This window comes from Paramacrobiotus metropolitanus, unplaced genomic scaffold, assembly GCF_019649055.1.
Source record: "Paramacrobiotus metropolitanus isolate TYO unplaced genomic scaffold, Prichtersi_v1.0 Parri_scaffold0000005, whole genome shotgun sequence".
Taxonomy (NCBI): Eukaryota; Metazoa; Tardigrada; class Eutardigrada; order Parachela; family Macrobiotidae; genus Paramacrobiotus; species Paramacrobiotus metropolitanus.
The window spans coordinates 2363438-2378615 of NW_026570225.1; the positions used below are offsets into that span (position 1 = coordinate 2363438).

General features: G+C 41.1%; 4 protein-coding genes across 7 annotated transcripts; 2 read left to right on the plus strand and 2 right to left on the minus strand.

The window, feature by feature from the left end:
* Nucleotides 1-68: 68 nt before the first annotated feature.
* LOC129581036 (proteasome inhibitor PI31 subunit-like) lies at nt 69-2550 on the plus strand. The gene is made up of 7 exons (XM_055471876.1): nt 69-390; nt 499-681; nt 1041-1129; nt 1217-1462; nt 1564-1656; nt 1767-1955; nt 2215-2550. The coding sequence occupies exons 1-7, from the start codon at nt 244-246 to the stop codon at nt 2279-2281; spliced, it is 1014 nt and encodes a 337-aa protein (XP_055327851.1). The 5' UTR covers nt 69-243; the 3' UTR covers nt 2282-2550.
* Nucleotides 2551-2615: 65 nt separating this feature from the next.
* On the minus strand, nt 2616-8467 carry LOC129581037 (PRL-1 phosphatase-like). 4 transcript variants are annotated; one of them, XM_055471878.1, is made up of 8 exons: nt 8232-8467; nt 5709-5885; nt 5140-5574; nt 4944-5076; nt 4478-4570; nt 4174-4304; nt 4011-4085; nt 2616-3698 (listed from the first exon to the last, which is right to left on the minus strand). In XM_055471878.1, exons 4-8 carry the CDS (start codon nt 5046-5048, stop codon nt 3587-3589), a joined length of 516 nt encoding a protein of 171 aa, XP_055327853.1. In that variant the 5' UTR covers nt 5049-5076; nt 5140-5574; nt 5709-5885; nt 8232-8467; the 3' UTR covers nt 2616-3586. The 4 variants fall into 4 exon arrangements, with proteins under 4 accessions (XP_055327853.1, XP_055327855.1, XP_055327856.1 ...); XM_055471880.1 differs by lacking the exon at nt 8232-8467 and adding an exon at nt 6677-6835; XM_055471881.1 differs by lacking the exon at nt 8232-8467 and adding an exon at nt 6054-6260.
* Nucleotides 8468-8711: 244 nt separating this feature from the next.
* On the plus strand, nt 8712-10601 carry LOC129581082 (selenoprotein F-like). Its single transcript, XM_055471964.1, has 6 exons — nt 8712-8859; nt 8959-9064; nt 9180-9374; nt 9532-9595; nt 9764-9843; nt 10000-10601. The coding sequence occupies exons 2-6, from the start codon at nt 9014-9016 to the stop codon at nt 10093-10095; spliced, it is 486 nt and encodes a 161-aa protein (XP_055327939.1). The 5' UTR covers nt 8712-8859; nt 8959-9013; the 3' UTR covers nt 10096-10601.
* On the minus strand, nt 10288-12300 carry LOC129581081 (uncharacterized). Its single transcript, XM_055471962.1, has 2 exons — nt 11767-12300; nt 10288-11438 (listed from the first exon to the last, which is right to left on the minus strand). Exons 1-2 carry the CDS (start codon nt 12092-12094, stop codon nt 10846-10848), a joined length of 921 nt encoding a protein of 306 aa, XP_055327937.1. The 5' UTR covers nt 12095-12300; the 3' UTR covers nt 10288-10845.
* Nucleotides 12301-15178: the final 2878 nt, after the last annotated feature.

Sequence of the window (15178 nt, forward strand, 5' to 3'; positions counted from 1 at the left end):
TGAATAAAAAACGGAAAACCACCGTTTGTGACTCATGAGTTTTGCTTTTTATGTTCTCAGTTGGATCGCTTCAGCTGCTCAGCAGCAAATACTGTCAGAAATAAAAATTTCAGTGTTTGTAATTTTGTTTACATTAGGAAATTCGTTAAAGTTTGAACTACCGAAACTGCGTGAGACTTCTGAGTGACTCTCATTGTTTTGTTACGTCGCGATTCAGAGAATTGACTGAGTTCGCTCAAAACAATGTCGAATCCAGCCAGATTCCAAGGTTTAGACGTGTTTTGGCAGCTGATCAAGCCCCAGATTCAGAACCGTCATGAAGCGAGCCTTGCGCTGGCCCACTGGCTACTCGTGGGAAGTGGTTACAAATGTCTCGGACACGAAACAGAGGTGAGATTTTTGTTAACTGCCGCTTATACTTAAAACTACCTCACCGTCAGATCAGTAAAATGAGTGGGAAATGACAACATTATTGATGAAGTCTGTCACTGATAACAGCTTCCTGCGGACAAAGATCCGTCAAGAGCTGCAACGGAGCTGCTTCCAACGGACTGGAATGATCGATCATCTGGGTTCTACTCGCTGCTTTACATCGGAAACAGTCAACCGTCGAAGATGATCCTGCTCAAACTTATCCCCGCTGCCAGCATTACAGATAACATCATTCTCGGACAAATTCTGGTAAGACGAAAAATTCTCTCTGAATGACGTACTTTTATAAAATAAGAGTGCAGTTTATATTTTGCAGAATTTACAGTAGATCGTCGTAGTAATGTAACTAGTTACTGAAGCACACTTAATAATATTTGTATATGACAGTGAATTACAGTGGCACAACTTTAAATTATACGACAGCCTCGTACTTGTACATATCAGTGTGAAAACCTGTGTAAGACTTGCAGATGCTCAACATTACTGTATGAAGTATGATACTTGAAGTGTCACGATATAGTATAAAATGCTGGAAATGCGGAGGTTCTCTAAATCGCGATAAAACACGGAGAAATTTTACTTCGCAATTTCTGATTATTTTCTCATAGGTGTCCGGTGGCGAGGAAGACGTGATCCCTTTTGAAGTGAATTCAGCCAGTGTTATTCCGGAGCAGTGGCAAGTCTACGCTTCACCCACGTAAGCTGACAGCTCAAAGCACGGCATATTTCATCGTCAATAACATCCCACCCGCATTACGCGGTGTTGATGTTCTGTCCAATGTAGGTCGTTTCCTCAATTCAAAACCTTCGTGGATACCATTGATAAGGATGTGATCGACAAACTGCGATCCACGAAGCGCGGCGCGGGATCGGGCACAGGAGCGGCCATGCCGCAGCCAACTGGGGTAGGCTCAGCCGACCCCACCGCGGCCCGCTTCATCCCCGTCATCCCGGCGATGCCTGCGCCGGCTGTTCCCGACCCCTTTGCTCCGTTAGCACCACCACCCTTGTCGGAATTCATTCCGCCCCGGTGCGTTTCCTTTACTATTGTTAGCGGTGTATTCTTTTCATTTAGCGATCGCGCATGTTTGATGCTGAATCTTTCACTCAGCGTGGTGTTCTCATTTGCAGCAGTGGGATTCTGCCTGGTGGCCTAGGCAGTCGTGATTTGGATCCTTTCCACGGAACTGGGGGAAACATATTCGGGCCTCGTGATATCTATCCGTAAGTTGGTCTCGGCTTGTTGGAGCAACAGTCCCTGTCGTTCACTTTTTACCCGTTACCGGAATAGTCGTCCAATTAACGCAAAAGCAAGTCAAAGTTGTGCATTTCAGTGGCGGCCTTCCCGGTTCCGGCGTTGGTTTTCCTGGTCGACCATATCGATATGACCCTCCAGGACCCCCCGAGTTTATGCCGGCACATCCTTTCGGTGATCCTTTGGGAACAGGGTCTTTTCCGAATCCACCCGGCGTATTTGGAGTTGGCCCGCGGATCCGTGGTCCTCGTCCAATGCGACCTTTCGAGTAAGTTTTGTGGTAGTAAAATGGTTGTCACACATTGAGGGGATTTTGGTGTACTTATTCCAAAATTTTTGTCAGTTTAGCTGGGTGAATTGTTTTTTGTCCTGCATTCGCAATAATAAGTGCGAAGTATGGTGCTAGTGTAATCCTTGAGCTTTGTCAAATGCTTTCCCTGTGTGACTATATCGTATTATTATTTTACTATGGCTGTACGAGTGTAATACTTACTCTTCTGTATGATACTGTTTGTAATTTTTTATAGACCGGATCCTGACCATATGCGCCCGCCACCTGGACCAGGCGATGATCCTGACAACATGTTCATGTAACTTTTTCATTCGGTGGATGCTGTTTGCAACGTACAGTACTGTTATAAGTAGAAGAAATTGCCAAGTAAAGTTTTATCCGATATTGGATTGACGTTTATGTTGCCGCGTACGGTGTGTTTTCTCATTAATTTTGTAAGTATGTCTTGTACGAAATAACTATGCACATAGGTCTTTCGGTAATATTTTATTTTTTTTACATGAATTACCGGCTTTGCTACCGTACTATCTATGTACATATGCCACGTAAATGATGAATAAAAGGTAAATGGAATATACTCTACTCTCTTTACCATGGTACTCGTACAGACTACAGCGCAAACAACAAAAACTGTGGTCGCTTTGTATGCTCAATCCCATTTTCTTGCACATTTCAAAACACCAACCAGCAGATCCAAACAACCACGTTGAACAAAGAAACGGCATGCTTTGTTTCTTCTGTTTTTGCGAAGTCTTCAGTCACTGTTCACCAACATAAAAAACACGGCCAAAAACATCTAATTAACCGACAAAAAAACACATAAACGGGTTCGTTTTTTTAGTTGATTTCCAAAAACTACACTTCTAAAAAATCGATCATCAATCAACGCAGCAGCACAAAAATATCACAACAATCGATGCACACCAAGGGCTCATCAAAAAAATCGCGTGAAAAAGGGAAAAGAGCGCCGGAAATTGGGCAGCCACAAAGAAATAGCAACTCTCGTCAAAAAAGAAAGCCATTAAATTAAAGCAGAATAAGGAAACCCTTTTTCTCTACCGTCACTTACAAAGAATCCGTCCATTTCCATCAGCTATGCCAATACTTAAGTACAATTTAACCGAAAAAAGACAGAATGCGCATAAGAAATGGTAAAGTTTCTGATGGGCCAAAGGTGCACACGCCTGGATCCGCAATGTTAATAAACGTCAGTTAATAGTTTAAAACTTCCTGCGGGGAGGTTGTTCAAGGTGGGGGGCCAAAAATGGGGGATTGAGACAACATAACCAACTAATGCATTATCACCCAGTAAAAACAGCAACAGGACAATTCACGATCGCATGTCCTTCGCTTGAATAATCGTTAAAATATTATTATAAATTACTTTTCTAGATAAAACGTCGAAAAAAACAACGCCGGGTTGCTTAGAAAATGCGAACGCTCATACAAGTCACAGACCCCCGGTTAGGGCTAAAAATTATAAGCCAGAAAAAAGAGGAGACGGATTTGTTCCACAGAGCAGAAGAGAGACGGTCAATATGTGTGGGTTGTGTGTGTGGATAGAAAACGTTCGTGACATCAGAATACATTTGCAGCCAGCCATGCAGTCACTGGACGCAACAATCATGCTTGCCATTCTTGCTAATCTTCAATCGGGACTTCGGACGGTACGAGTTCAGGTAGTCCAGTTGCTTAGCATTGATGGCACCACGCCGCTTACTGCAAAATGGTGCCCGTTCTTATTTACTTATATCATGGACAAGATGAAAATGTAAAATTAATTAATGGAATAAAGTGGCACTTAATCAAAAACCTACGGTGCGCTTATTCGAAGCTATTTAGGCCTTAGAGGTCAGTTAGAATTCTATTCCGAGGTCCCACGTTTTGATATAACGTTTATGATGTAGATATAACTTTCAAACTGCATTAAAAATTGTACGTGGATGAACGAGGTACAGTTCGTTATAAAATGCTTCAAACACTATACAGCACAATATTAATTTCCAGAACAAAACCAAAACCTTCACTCACTTGCGAATCAATTCAACAGCATCCTCACTGGGCATTCCGAGTTCAATCAAAGCAACAGCCACAAGAACTGGCGCTCTAAAAGAGACGTTATTCGTCAAATGAAAAATGCTGTACGTTGTAGACTTGCAGTACTTGCTTTGCACCCACAAAAACGCTTTCTTACCTTCCCAAACCAGCAATACAATGCACAGCAACACATGCGTCGGGATTTTCACGGAAGCGCGTCTTCAACAAATCGAACCAACGGTTGAGAATGTCCTCAACCGGATACGATCCATCGGGAAAGAACCAATCCTGCACACAATCAGACAAGTTTATTACAGTACCTCAGTCACACCAGCCGATCATGAAAATGTAAGTCAAAACCGCTTATCCACGATGAAAATCTAACGGTTTAACGACAAGCACCAATTACAGCCAATAAAGTTAGGTCATTTTCACGGAAAAAAGGGAGCGCGCTCACTTACCCACACCTGAATCCCGGCCTCCTTTAGCTGCACCGTCTCATATGATGGCTCACACACACGCACCACATCAGTCACGCCGTGCTTCTTCAGCTCCTATGCAACCCGACACAAAATCAATAACAACACAGTCAGATGACTCAAAGTACCGGGAACGACTGCCAACTATACGCGCCAGAACTTTGCGCACACAAATATCTATGCACGTCATCATCCCTTCCCTAATCAACCACATGACCATCCAGGTGACCGATTGATTTGTGGCCGACAAAAAGTCGTTACAAAGCGATGCGTACAATTAACTGAGATCTTCCATCAGAAAAATCGTTGGCCTTGTCTCGCTAAAGCAGCCCGCCCTTTCCTTTTGTTACTCAGACAGCGCAATTTACAATGAATGCTTATAATACCTATGAACTTGGAAAAATCATCAAGATTCCAATTCTTTAATGCCAAATCTAACAAGTGTTACCTGGAGGTATGTCTCCATTGTTGCATCCGATGGTCGATCCGTTATGAGAAAACGGAATCCCTTGGATGCGATTTCAGCTGGTGCCGGAGGTCGGAAGCGAGCCATTTTTGTTTTTTCTTTACAAACCAAGTAACTGCAATAACAGTTTTCTTTCGCCAACCGTCAAACACAAAACAAAGAGAAAAATAATCCTTACTTTCAATGAACTTTCGGCAGGGAATAACAATCGACGAGTCACACTACATGCACCTGAGCAAATGGACAAAGTATTCACAGAAAATGTAATCCCAACAAATCTTGCGTCTGAGTGTCCGGAACACAATCAGCCCCAATATGGAATAATACCCGCAGCGTAATCCAACAATCACCCACACGAAGATATGGGATACGTGTAAATAACGAACAAAATATCGCAGGATGTTCACAGATAAAATGTAAACGTCTGCACTTCTCTCCCGCAAACACAATTTAAACTGAGCAGGGAAGGAAGTCAGAGGTCCAACACAGATCGAGACAAAAAGGATGAGAGAAGCTCAAATCACTATATCACAAATGAAGACAATACGAAGAGAAAACTGCCAGATTTCTCCCACAGTCCCTGGATGTCGTTATGGGGGACGCAGGCGTGGTACTGCAAATGTACAGCTTTAGATTCATCTGCATTTTTGCTAACATCACGCATGCAGCTACTTATTTCGAAGACATTCTTTCAGACAGCCCTAAATAACAGCGGAAGTTCGAAATGCAGAGCGTAAAATCACTTACGTAAATTGGCAGTTCGGAAATCAGTGCAGTCCGTTCGAGGGAATACAGACTGTCCCTCAACGTAGACTGGCCCACACAATGCAATTACGGTCCAGCGTGCTGTGCCTGGCAGATGTCCTGAGACAGTCGGCTTCCAACAGGATGTTCGACTACGACTCGGCCGAATTCTCCAAAGAACTGCAACCAACAACCGTATCTTCACAACACTGAGCAAACACGATCCAATTTTCCAATCCAAACAAACTACCTGTATCACTCCCATTACGCACTCTCATGCTCCCAAGTATATCAACATCGATTTAAGCCAAAGAAAAACCAATACAACTGCCTGTACATTACACATACTTCAGAGTAAAAAATAGCTGCACCTCTCCTGCTGCTTGTGGCAGTCTTCGAATTCACTAGGTTACGATGCACAACCCAAACATCTAGATCTTGCAGGATACGTAAAGGTCATTACAATGACAACGATGATGGTAATCAGGCATGCAGACCGATCGATTGGCCAAACAATTGCAACAAGTTCAAGGTACAGCCAACACCGACTGACGAGTTCCATGCGATCGCCTTAAGGTTTTGCTGCGAACTATGTACAAACTTGGCTTGCCGACTGCTTTTATCGGAAAATTGCTTATGGCCGTACTAGTAATCGCAAGAAACAAAGATTTTCTGCATTCCAATGTTTGTTCGAATTACCAGTGTTGGTACATGTCGAAATGCATACGATATCCACTTTCACTTACTACTGAAATACGGCATAAACTGGGCTAGGCGCTAGTAAATGTCTAATTTTGCAAATGGACTGTAATTTTGTACCTAAAATTACAATTTTTGTTCTCGAAATAAAAAAAAACATTAATCTCGAATTCCTTGGTCTAACTAACTATCGAATGCCATTATGCCAGCACAGAAATGTTTACGGCTCTACAAATGTTTACATCAATAAAAAACTAATTCAGGTTACGTACCTCTGGCAAGTTCGAAATTTCAAAAAAACAGACCTAAACAGTGTGCACGTATCTATCGTACTGATTCGTACAAACAAGAAAAGGAGTTATACACGATGAAAATACCGTTAGATATTGACATATACTAACAGTTTTCACGGCCATGGTCATCTCCATCAATGTGCCAGTGAGTTGCCTCAAACTTTAAAGCTTATTACCCCAGCTGCCTAGCATCATAATTTAGTGAGGATTCTGGCGTGAGAATCCGAAATCTTCTGTGTGCGTCTATATTTATCTACTATAACAAGAATCAGAATTTACTCACAGTACAATATTGCACAGTAAAACGCATTTCGTCAACATCACGCGATCATCGGGATGCATATTAGGCGACTATTTTAGCATTTTTATGCAAGCCGGCATTTTACGATTGCCCTTCTCAACAGTTCCTCCTAACCGATTACCATGCCGTATATCTTCACACGTTCAACAGGGAGAGCTAACGAAGAAATGCAAACAAGAAGCGCAGCTTCCGGCAGCAATTTTTGAAATAATATAATAAGTAAAATTTAACGTATTTCCGATGGCGATATAAATTAAAAGCCGAGAAAACGATATTTCTGGAATAATACAGGCTCTATAATTAAACTTAGGAAGGAATACTAACCTAACCATAAGTAACAATCGAAACCGGCGGGATGATTAAATTTGAGTTACCCCTTACCGCCTTACGTCCCACAACAAGCAGTCAATTCGTAAAATTGTATTAATTAACAATAAAAAATAATTTGCGTTAACAGTAACAATGTTATAAATGTTAGAAAATGTTACCAACGTTATTATAACACTGACAACAGTTTAGAACATGTCTGTAAAAAAATTTCTTTCATCGACGATTCGGTTTCGACGCAAAATAACGAAATGACGCAATCGCTTACGCTAAACAGCAACGAGAGCCAGACATTGCATTGCAGGCTGCACTATCTTGTCGGCGACTGGAATCAAATGAGGTCACCCATTGATTGAAATTCAAAGTCGGCATCGACGGCATGTCGATACGGTATGCCAACTCCCGGAAAGATTTAAAGAACGAATAATACGGTAATTTCTTGTACCCAGATCACAGCAAAATCAAAAAAAATCGAGATGCAAACAGCATAAATACAATTTTGGGGGTTCTAAAGGTTTTCTGAAAATTCCGAATTCCCAAAGTCTACGTTTACGAGAGATTTCCTGGGGAAAGAAGGAATAAGGATAACCTATCAGTCTATCACTTACCCTAGATGTCACAACAGAAACTGGATTATACATACCATTCGCATGATTTCAACAACAAACCAGAGTTAGGTTTTAAACAATGCACACGTTGACTGTCTTAACAAAAGTACGAACAAAAAAATTAAATAACATATTCTTTCCCACTGCAAAAATGGGTATCTCCTTCTAATTCATAGTAATGGCAATAACGGATACACGAACAATGTATCGGTAAACAGTAAATGCTAAAAGCTAACAGCTTACTTGCTTTATATTTCAGGCCAAAATTGAAAATAACTAAATAAGAAAAATGACTTACCACAATACAGCTCATTGATCAGCGTGGAAAGTATGTCCCCAAGAAACGCCAGGGAGGCGAATTATCCGATCAAAAGGCAAAAATAGAAAAACGATCAAAAGTGTCCAGAATTTGTTAAATTGCTGGCAGGTAGTTCAACAAGAACTGTCTCATGAACCAAATTCTGAGAGCTCGCTACTTGCTGCAACAGCATAAAATTTAAAGGTCCGTAGACCAGCAAAATTAATACGACTGCGTAGTCGTCGCGGGAGGAACGAACTGCATTTTCCGCACGACACTTTCCACATTTTAGGGGGCGGAGTTAGCTGTCGTGTCTAAGCGAATGAAAATAGCAAAAGCGCACAAATATGAACGGGTACGGGTTGGCTTATCGTCTCGAAATCGCGGCGCGGTTTCGACGTCGCGTTGCAATACGACTCGGCTCGAGGTGACTCGAGTACATCTTGAACCGAGAGAAGCAGAAATCGCCAAAACGAAGAACGTGCGATGTGGCACCTGTTTTCCGTATTAAAGGCTAAAGCATAAGTGTATTTTTGTTGTTAATCAGTTACAGTACTTTACCGTGCTCGTACATATAATTTTTCATCCATACTTATCTTCGTTTTAGTTCGCCGAAGACTTTTGGCAGGTATTTTTGAGATATTTGCGTGAGAACATAAGGAGGAGCATACTTATTATTTTATTTCTGGGGATTTGTAAAATCATTTGTTCTCGTTTTTTTCTTCAGAATCTCTTATAAGTTTTCATGCCTGATCCGGCTGATTGCTGAATAATCATTGGGAATGGGGAGCCATTTGCGGGACGTATTAATGTCCTGCTTGATGATCCTTGCAGTAAGTGCCGCAGTCTGCTAATTTGCATTTGATAATGTGATCGACTTCAGTTTCATTGTACAGGATTCATTTTTCTGGTGTCTTGCTTTATTTTAATATTTTTGTGAATTTTTAGGGATCCACCATACCATCTATGGTCCATGCGAGTGGTGTTTCTTCCCAAGAGCACTGCCTGAGCTTGGGTTTCCACTCCAACTCGCTTCTGTGTTCATCTTGTGATAAGTTAACCGAATTCGATTTGGAAGAAGAATTAGGAGCACAATGTCGGAGTTGTTGTAAATCCGACGAAGAAGAAGAGGCTGCCGTTACGGTGATAACAGTACTCGTATACTGGTTACTGGTTTGCTTTTTATAATTTTATTCAATTAGTTTATTTTTTATTCTAATAGTTCATGCACTCAACTTTTGTATAGAAAAAACTAATCGATATGCTAGTTTTATTTTAACAGTGAAATTTATTTTAACAGAAATTTGCAAGCGCTGTGATCGAAGTCTGTGGGTGAAAATTGGGCCGCTATCCTCAAGTGCAAGGTGAAATACTACATAAATAATATTTTGCATATAATATGTACTCTGTATATATATGTATGTGTACTCTGTAAATATATATATAATTTGGTTAAATATTTTGCATGGGCCTGTTAAAATAGTGAATTGCTGTTTAGTCTGCTTGACTTTAAGTCACGTTTCTGTATGCAGCTTTCATAAAAGGCGAAAAGATGCAGAGATTCCCAACCCTGAGCGTGAAGTACGTTCGTGGTGCGGATCCCAGTGTAAAGGTAAGTAACACTAATCTTAATTCCCAGTGTAAAAGTACTTATTGTTAGTATTGGTGGTTCAGCCTGCGCATTAAATGCTGTAATTTCCTGATGCATAGTCAGTATACTACGTACTGTGCTGTTTACACTAGTACAGGCAGCTCCGGTTTTTTTTAGCTGTATAACGAGGATGGCACTGTGGCCCAAAATTTAGGAATTGAGAAGTGGAACACCGATACCATTGAGGAGTTTCTTGCTGACAAGCTTCTGTAAATCTTGCTGAGCCGATGGATAACTGCATTTATGAAGGCGGTTTTGCAAACCTGATGGGACAAATCTGCTGGATGCTGTGCAGTTCTTACCAGGCATATTTTGCATGCGTGCGTCATTTTTCATCCCGACCACCTCATCTCAGTGTCAGCTCTCTACTATGTGCGGCACCAGGAAGAGACGTTGGACAGAATACTTCTAGAATAACCAGCAGCCCGTTATACGACAAGCGATTCCAGTGCTACTTGATCTTTCTTTTTAATGTCTTCACCGTTTCGTCCAAATTTTATTTGTTGATACACGTTGCCATTTTGCAGTAATCTTTCGTTTGGTATCGCAACAGGTTGTGATCGCGTTTTACTGATACCGAAAAATGCTTACGCCTCCAGTAGCGTCGTTTGAAAATTTTCAGAGTTCGTATGTGTTGATGGGGTGGCATCAGTTCTTCCGGAATTTTGTTCTTCAGTCATTCATAGATGCATTCGATAAAACGTTTGGAAAATGCAAACCGGCTGTAGCAACCGTCTGCCAGTAATAACGCATAGTAACTTACTGTAGGTACGAGTAAAAAATTTCGGAACTCATAATTAAGTGAATCATAACAGCTTATCACAATGTTGAACATCAGCAATTTAGCTTATTGCAATTACGAATCGCCGGAATCGGAAATTTTGGATTCAATAGTCGTCCTGGAAATATGGTAGTTTTGTGCTAGCCTCCATTAAATCACAATATTCCTGCACTGCATTGTTTTCACATCACAAGAAACGGATGCTCGAGCATTTCCGCTGCCGTCCTTCTGTCCACCGGTTTGCGTTGCAGGCACGAGCGAACAAAATCGTTGGCTTCGGAGGAAATATCGGTCGGAATGTCCGGCAGCCCGCCACTTCCAACGAAAAAGACAATCTGCAGACCATGCAGCTCTACCGCTGCTCGCCCAGTTTCCCGTCTGTAGTAGCGTGGATGCGTTCCGGTTAGCAGCTGGATGACCACACAGCCCAGACTCCAAATGTCTGTTTTGCGCCCGATATTCCAGTCCGTGTTGTCTATTTCTCCCAGCATCATTTCCGGTGACATGAAGTCGTGGGTGCCCTTGCTGTGCGAAACCTCATTCGGCTTCGTCACGGCACTTTTTATCTGCTTATAGTCGCCCAAGTCGGCTATTTTGATGGTGCAGGTGGGCAAGTCGGAGCTGGACAAGAGAATGTTACCGCTTTTGATGTCCCGGTGAACGATGCGGTTTTCGTGAAGGTACTTTAATCCTTCGCAAATCTGCCGCGTCCACTTTTTTGCATACAGTTCTGGGTTGTAATCCAACCGTTTCACCGCGTTATGAAGCGTTCCTCCTGCACAACAAAGTTAAGGCTTTCCTGTGGGTTGCAACTGATGGCATGCTTTTCAAACATATTAATGCAGTTAAAATTATCGGTTAAAGTACGTAGGTATTATACAGTACCCGTTTTAAAATTTTCTATCACAGGAGCAACATCAACCAGATGTACACTGGACTACAGAAATTATTAATGGTGTTAAACAGTTAACGCACACCCACTCGTATGCATACTTTAGCGCTATAGTTGCGCGTATTAGCACCACCATTCTCCTTTACGAAGTCCACTGTATTGTACATGTAGTGTAAATATATACATATAATTCATATAAATATTATTTTACCTTGGCAATATTCCATTAGTACACAGTAACAATCAATAAGGACACCGTTATTGCTGAGGGGCAGCGATCGGGTCTGAAGTTGCAGATGAGGCACCAAATTTTCATGGTTTAAACCAAGAATAACTTTTAATTTCAAATCCAGTTCGGAAGTTTTTTCTGTTCTAGAGGACGCATCTGCCGGGAGCAAGATGAGCTTAACGGCAATGGTCTCTTCATCAGTGGGAACACGGTCAGTCCTTCTGGCTTTGTGGACTTCACACGATGGTTGTCCCCGCTCGATTAATTCAATTAATTCGAAGGGGATAAAATTCTCCACAGTATTTGCCATAACTGCAGGTGCTATACTCTTGATCTCAGATTAAGAGGCGGAAAATTAAGGACGACTTAAACGTCTTAAGTAATATTATCACTATTTCCTGTAAGTTATGTCTGATGTGGTATTTTTTTACTCGCGTTCGATGCAACCATGCGCGATATACGAAATTCTGTATTCCTACAATATGTCTTAGGTTAGATTATGATTGTGAATGCAAAATATTGTGTAGAGGACCTATACATTCAGGTAGAGGTACCGTTTTCGCGTTTTGTACTTCGTACTGATTGCACCGTGCAGTATCCTGAAGTTGCAAAATTAAGTACTGACAAAATACTAGCGTTTCGCATCTGCCACCTACTCATAGTAAAAAGCTAACGGCATGTCGAATGGGAGCCGGGGCGCGGAACGCCGCAGACAACAATTTTGTTTATCGGACGACTTCGCAGTCACCGTCAGTGAATAATTTGTTCACCAGTGCCTATCGAATTTTATGTACGAGGATAGATTTCCTGTAGAAGTACTTGTACTGTAAAACACAGCTTGTGCCTTGTATACGCACAAAAGTGTACCTACTTGTACTGTACTGCTGTTGAAAGTTCTAATGCTATAAGTTTCCGGTTTGTTGTAACAAAGTTTTGGTAAGGATAATTTGATGCGACATGGCGAGAGAGATTGCAGTGCAATATTAACATAATAACATTATTGGGCATTCTGTATTATGCGACAGTAGTAGTAAGTTATAGCTGCAGGCGGATTGATGCATTAATAATTATATTACCGTATAACAATTTTATCGCAAGCATATTTTATAAAATTTTGTAAAAAGTTTTAATGCTGCCGCAGGCGCTTAAGAAAGAAGTACCAAAGGTATTTTGGATATTTATGGCGTTTTTTGCCTTCATTGGTTTGCTTGTTGCTCTGTTTCGTGCGAGATTGAGAATCTGAGATGTTTCTTTGCTGCTGGGGAACTAGTGCGCTTACCTGGTTAGTCGAAATCATATCTACGAGAGTACGAGTATCTCTACAGTTACAGTGTTAGGACATGAATTTTCCTCCCTCCCGCCCTTTCCCATGTGCATTGTACAGATATTGCTTTTTTGCTTTTGATTGTAGTTCTTGCAGTTGTTCATTAATGTTGCTTATACAGAGTATGTTTGTTGTTTATCAAAAGCGAGCTGACGGACCTGCGCGCGTCCAGAAGCCTTCCAGTTCCGCCGGAACTATGCGGCAAAATTATGCTCATGTTTTCATGGCCGACATAAAGCACAGTCAATTAAATTTACTCTGCATTTCCGAATTACGTCTATCATTCTGCTTCACGCGGAAAAGCGTAGCTCCTTTTGCTTGTTAGTGTCGTACAACTTTTTTCTCATAATGTAGTTTCTCATAATCTATTTACACTAGCTAAATATATATTTGGTTAATTGTTTGTATTAATACAGTACAATCCTGCTAGAGCTACATCTGATATGCATACATATAAACGCCAGATACAGTATCGATAGCGCTGTGCTGCATGGCTGAAAATTACTCCACGAGTAGCTTATGGTAATTAAAATGTTGATTTTACAAAAGTGCAGGCGTTCCGGTTAACTGACGGCTTTCAAACCTTCGTAGTTTTTGTGCTCAATAAGTATAGCTTTTGCGTGCCGTATTAACGATATCGAAAAGTAAAAGAAAAGTAAAGTTAATATCAGAAAGTCAAAATCAGAACCAACTAAAACAGCTTTTTCATACTCGTACACGTGCTGTAGCTTGCGTTACCACTTTCCGTTTGGAATCTAAATGCTGTTACGTATATAAAATTTGACGCATTGTTGAATCAAAGATTGGCAATTAACAAATAAGTGATTATAACCAAGACCGATAAACAGTTTTTTCTTCACGTTTTGAATGCAGACGCTGGGTAAAGTAGTATCATCAAAACAGTTAATTAGGATATACGATTAATAACGTCGGATGTTATGAAAGTTAATGAAACGAAGGTGTGCTATATATGGGAGTATCGACAGATTGTTCTCCAATCTCCAGCACCGCGCTCATGGAGTACGAGCGATTGAATGAACTTTCGTAACGATAAAGTTAAAGAAGGAATGTTCATTCGTTCTGTAATATTTGAGTGGTGTTCTACTTCTTACCAACGTACTAGTACTTCCACTACTTTTTACGAAAGCATTCTCGTCGAATGGGCTAGAAAATAAAAAATTAGCAATTACGGTGCTGTATTACAGTATATGTGTCAGACTTCAGTCACATAGTCTGGGAGAACCGGAGAAAGACGGATTTTCATTAGAAGTACGTTTTCTGCATGTAAGCGGAAGAAAGTACGTTTTCTGCATGTAAGCGGAATATCGGTATAGTGTCACCCTAAAAGCGCTCTACAAAGTGCACATAGAATTTGAACAGAAAATTTACGATTTAATACAAAATTAATTATATATCTAGTATCAAATTTGGTAGTAAAACATACCCAGCTACATGCAGCAACTTCTTGCATGCAACCGACAAGCCATGGTCATGTCGATGTCGCGTACAACCATACAAATTTTTATTAATGACTATTCATAATTCGCGCTCTTGAAACGGTAATATCCGGTAAATAAAGTCGACAGTGGCGGTGACCTTATTGAGGCGCAACTGAATGCGCCACTGTGGAACACCGCAGACAAGTGGGTTAGCAAATGGGTGCAGTGTAGAAATGAAATTTTAATAAGTCCTCTGGGAGAATGGTAATCGCCCTTGTATCAGACGCGGGACAAAATGAATATGCAATAAAATTCCATATACACCCATTGTTCCTCCTGTCCGGTGGGCACTTATATTCGCCAGTGAAAACACCCAGAATTATCCCATAGCACACCCGGCGCATTGTACAGCCCATCCGTCAATAAGCACTTCAAACTCCATCAGCATGATTTGAATTTGTTTCACGTACACACCGTTCTGCCGTTAAGCGTTCTCCCATCTGTTACTAATGGAATTCTTAATTGTATCACTAGCACCATGTTTGCATCATATTTCTAATGGTCATATCCACACTTAACTGATCACTGGCCAATGCAACAACTCAAATTAAGTTCAATATTAGCCGGTGCA